This window comes from Bison bison, unplaced genomic scaffold, assembly GCF_000754665.1.
Source record: "Bison bison bison isolate TAMUID 2011002044 unplaced genomic scaffold, Bison_UMD1.0 scf7180017864180, whole genome shotgun sequence".
NCBI lineage: Eukaryota > Metazoa > Chordata > Mammalia > Artiodactyla > Bovidae > Bison > Bison bison.
In genome coordinates, this window is record NW_011494752.1 from 4,777,485 (window position 1) to 4,781,278 (window position 3,794).

The window sequence follows — 3,794 nt, forward strand, 5'->3', positions numbered from 1 at the left end:
CCCGGGGGCCCCGCCTGCCGGGATTATGCCGCCTCTACAGCCCTTTCCTGGAGCCCCGGCTCCCGCCAGGTCTTGAGCCCGCCTCGCGTCTCCCATTGGCTGGCTCCTCTTCTCCCGCCCTTCCCGGGCTCAGCCACTCGGAACCCCGGGGTGGGTGGGGCTTGAGGCCTGGGATGGAGCGCGCGTCCCGATTGGCTCTGAGGAAGGCGGTGACGTGGCCAGAGAAGACCCATCTGTGCCTAACCCGAGGCTCAGCCACAACAGCACTGGATTAATGGTACGTGGGGCGTGTCCCGGTCAGAGGCCGGAAACGGAAGTGAAGGAAAGATGCAGGTGGGGGAACAGCAGCTGGGGAAATGGGGGGCTGCCCTGGGGCCCCTGGGCTGAGTTCAGCCGGTCCTTTCCTGACCTGCTTCCTCAGGCTCTCTCCGGGGGGCGGCCCTCCCCGTCCCGTTGTGCTGGCCCCGCAGGGTGACGGTTGGGGGGATGAAGTGAGCGCGCGAGTGGCTTGTCCGCTCGCAGCACTCACGCACTTTTCCCCGCCGTGTTTCCCGCCAGGACCATCAGCACGTGCCCATCGACATCCAGACCAGCAAGCTACTCGGTAGGAGGGGCGCCCCCGCTCAACTACCTGTCAAGGGGAGACCTGGCCCCCTTGCCCTCTGTCACCAACAGCGGAAGCGCCGACCACTCGCTGTGTTCTGTGCTCCCATCTGTGGCTGGCTGGACCTGCCTCAGTAAAAGGAGCGGGAAGGAACCACGCTTAGAGTCTATACTTGACCTGTGTTTTCTGTTTTAACGTATAAAACATGTTGTCAATCATATCTTTCAGGGACAGCAGAGAGTTAAAGGCTTACCTTAAAGGTGTTCAGCTGCTGAATGGCAGATGTGAAGTTAGAACCTAAGTCTGTCAGGTTCCAGTATTGTATTATGCTGGAAAAACAATTTTCTTCCTTTTTATTTTTTCCTTTGATTTTAGGAGGAAGAGGCACATAGGTCCAGTCGAAAATAAAACCTTTTAGTGGCCAGGCCATCTCCCTGGTGTCTGTATCGGGTCTATATACCTCCTCTCCAGTTCAGAGCCAGGGAAGGACCTCTTCACTCTGACCCCTCTAGGGCGGTGCACCACTCCTGGATTTTTAAATGGTCTTTGAGTTTAATTGTTTTGATGCCAGTCGTGTCATTAAGATGACATCTGTTTGACTTTGTCATCCTTTTGCTTCTACTTCTGTGACATCTACATAGTTTTTGTTTTTGAAGATTTTAGTGGAGTGCAGCAATGGGAATGTAACTGATAACTAGTGTGGGCTCCCAGCGTTTGACCAATTAGATTTATTAACAAGGGCAAGGTGGCCACTTAGTGGAGCATCTTTAACTTCATTTCGAATTTGTCCTAGCTCTTCAGAACCTGTACACTCTTGATGTACATGCTTGTTATTGGTCCCGAAACCCAACCATTTATTGAGGGTTTATTCTATACCAAGTGCTGTTTTATGTGCTTAACATTATGAAAATGAAGATCACTACAATTCATTGAGCCCTTGCCATGCGCCAGGCACAACGTTCAGTGTTTTACCATTTGTACTCAGTATATTTATCTTCCCCATTTTACATGTAGAGAAACTGAGGCACGGAGAGGTTGAGAGACTTGCCCAAGAAAGCTGGTAATTAGAGCCGGGACCAGCTGACCACAAGTCTTGGTCTTAGCTCTCTCCTATGAGGAAATGTACATGGCTCTCATGCACCTATACCCTCAACTAAAAACAGGTCTGGCCCAGAATCCAGGAGGTCAGTCACACTGGTATTCATATGTGCAGGATGGTGCTTCCCTGGTAAGAGTAGTCCAGTGTTATTTAGTCCTTAGGGGCTTTGCAGTTGTTCATTCATCTGGTATTTGGTGTAACCGTCTTGGATTTTTCATTGTCATGGTTAATCCCAGCCCTGAGAAAGTATAAATTGAATGGCATCCTCTGTCAGTAAGAAAGATATAATTATCCAGGGAAGCAAAAATATCATGGAGAATTTAGAGTGGTCCAAAGTGGCACTTTGGTGTCTGGACCCATTCAAAGCTTTCCTTTACTCTGTGTTGAGGCCGTTACTTTATAAAAGTCACATTGTGGATAAAGTCAGGTTGCTGGAATCTATTTAGCCCCAAGGATCCCTTTGAGCCTGTCTTCATTCCCATCTTCCTGTGACCCCCCACACCTTAACCAATATGAGTACAACTTTTAGCCAATGCCTTAGCATATATCACTTGAATGAGTGATGCAATTTTGGCCATGGGAATACTATAATTTGGGTTTGTGCTATAGACTGGCTGGTAGACAGAAGGCACTGCAACCTGAAATGGCAGAGTCTGGTATTGACCATCCGAGAGAAGATCAATGCCGCCATCCAGGACATGCCGGAGAGCCAAGAGATCGCCCAGCTGCTCTCTGGATCCTGTGAGTGCTTCAGGACTGCATTACTGGACCCTCTTCTTTTCCTGGGGTGGTATATATCTGCTGAGCTGTTCCCTTTTCTTTAGTCATAGGACTGACCTCTAAAGAAAGAGAGGCTTTTATTTGGGGTATAGATGCTGGTTTATTTCAACACAGAATGATGAAGGGGAGAGCTGTGCCCTCTAAAGTTACTGGCATATACATGAGTCAGCCATGTGTGGTGACCGCAGTGGTGGATTAGAGACTGTTATTTCCAAAGTCTTTGTTTTTCTTTGCTTTCCAGACATTCACTACTTCCACTGCCTAAGAATTGTGGAGCTTCTCAAAGGCACTGAAGCCTCCACCAAAAATATTTTCGGCCGGTACTCTTCACAGCGAATGAAGGCAAGTATGGATGACGGTGGTAACGCGCAGCTGGAGGCATCCGGTCCAGGGGGTCAGAGGCTGTCTGGTCTTGCTGAGGATCCATTGGAGATATCCCCGTGGAATATTTCCTCAACTTTCTCTCTTTCCCCATAGTTCATGCCAAAAGTAGATCCTGAAAGTGAAAGTATCCGTCTCTCAGTCGTGTCCAACTCTTTGTGACCCCTACCCCTGGGTTTACATTTGCTTTGGGAATTGCTCGTTGGCACCATACTCTTAAAGTGGGTGGTCTAGCCAGCATTATGAAGGAGGATGAGGATGCAGAGACTGGGAGAGCGTCCCCTGTTGGGGGATTGAGCTGGGATGTGGCTGCTCTCCTGGCTCACTTCCTGTTTCTTTTCTTAGGATTGGCAGGAGATCGTAGCCCTCTATGAGAAGGACAACACCTACCTAGGTAAGGGGTCCAACCTGGGAGTCCCAGTGTCCACAGGGAGGCTCCCTCCTCGAAGTTTGAGACACTGGGCTTCTAGGAGGTACAGTTCATGTGAGGGGAGAGGCTGGTGTGTAGATGTTTGGGAGGTGGGAAAATAAATTTCAATGAGTATTGGGAGGAGGATGACCACCAGGCAGGTTGTGGGCATTTGGACGGGTGCTTATGGGTCTTCTGCTGGTCACCTCTTGATGACTAGCTCCCCCGGCACCCCTCTGCTCCACTGGGCAGAAGAGGCACAGGTTGACCTGGGGCCTGTATCAAGTGCCTGAGAGAATAACTAAAAGGCTGACTGTAGTTTGGGTTGTATTTGCTAGCAGTGTAAATAATTATAATAGCTGCTGCTGTTGCTGCTGCTGCTGCTAAATCGCTTCAGTTGTGTCCAACTCTGTGCGACCCCATAGACGGCAGCCCACCAGGCTCCCCGGTCCCTGGGATTCTCCAGGCAAGAACACTGGAGTGGGTTGCCATTTCCTTCTTCAATGCATGAAAGGGAAAAG

At 50.0% G+C, this 3,794-nt stretch overlaps 1 protein-coding gene across 2 annotated transcripts in view; it reads left to right on the forward strand.

Annotated features, from left to right (window-relative positions):
* Positions 1 to 183: 183 nt before the first annotated feature.
* The window catches only part of CDK5RAP3 (CDK5 regulatory subunit associated protein 3), an 11,158-nt gene continuing 7,547 nt past the window's right edge, over positions 184 to 3,794 (forward strand). Inside the window, exons 1-5 of one of the 2 annotated variants that reach the window (XM_010842720.1) lie at positions 184 to 277; positions 559 to 604; positions 2,313 to 2,444; positions 2,725 to 2,825; positions 3,210 to 3,258. In XM_010842720.1, coding sequence (XP_010841022.1) covers positions 275 to 277; positions 559 to 604; positions 2,313 to 2,444; positions 2,725 to 2,825; positions 3,210 to 3,258 — 331 coding nt within the window. In that variant the 5' untranslated portion in view covers positions 184 to 274. Of the gene's footprint in view, positions 334 to 558; positions 605 to 2,312; positions 2,445 to 2,724; positions 2,826 to 3,209; positions 3,259 to 3,794 lie in introns of both variants that reach the window. The other variant, XM_010842719.1, reaches the window with a different exon arrangement.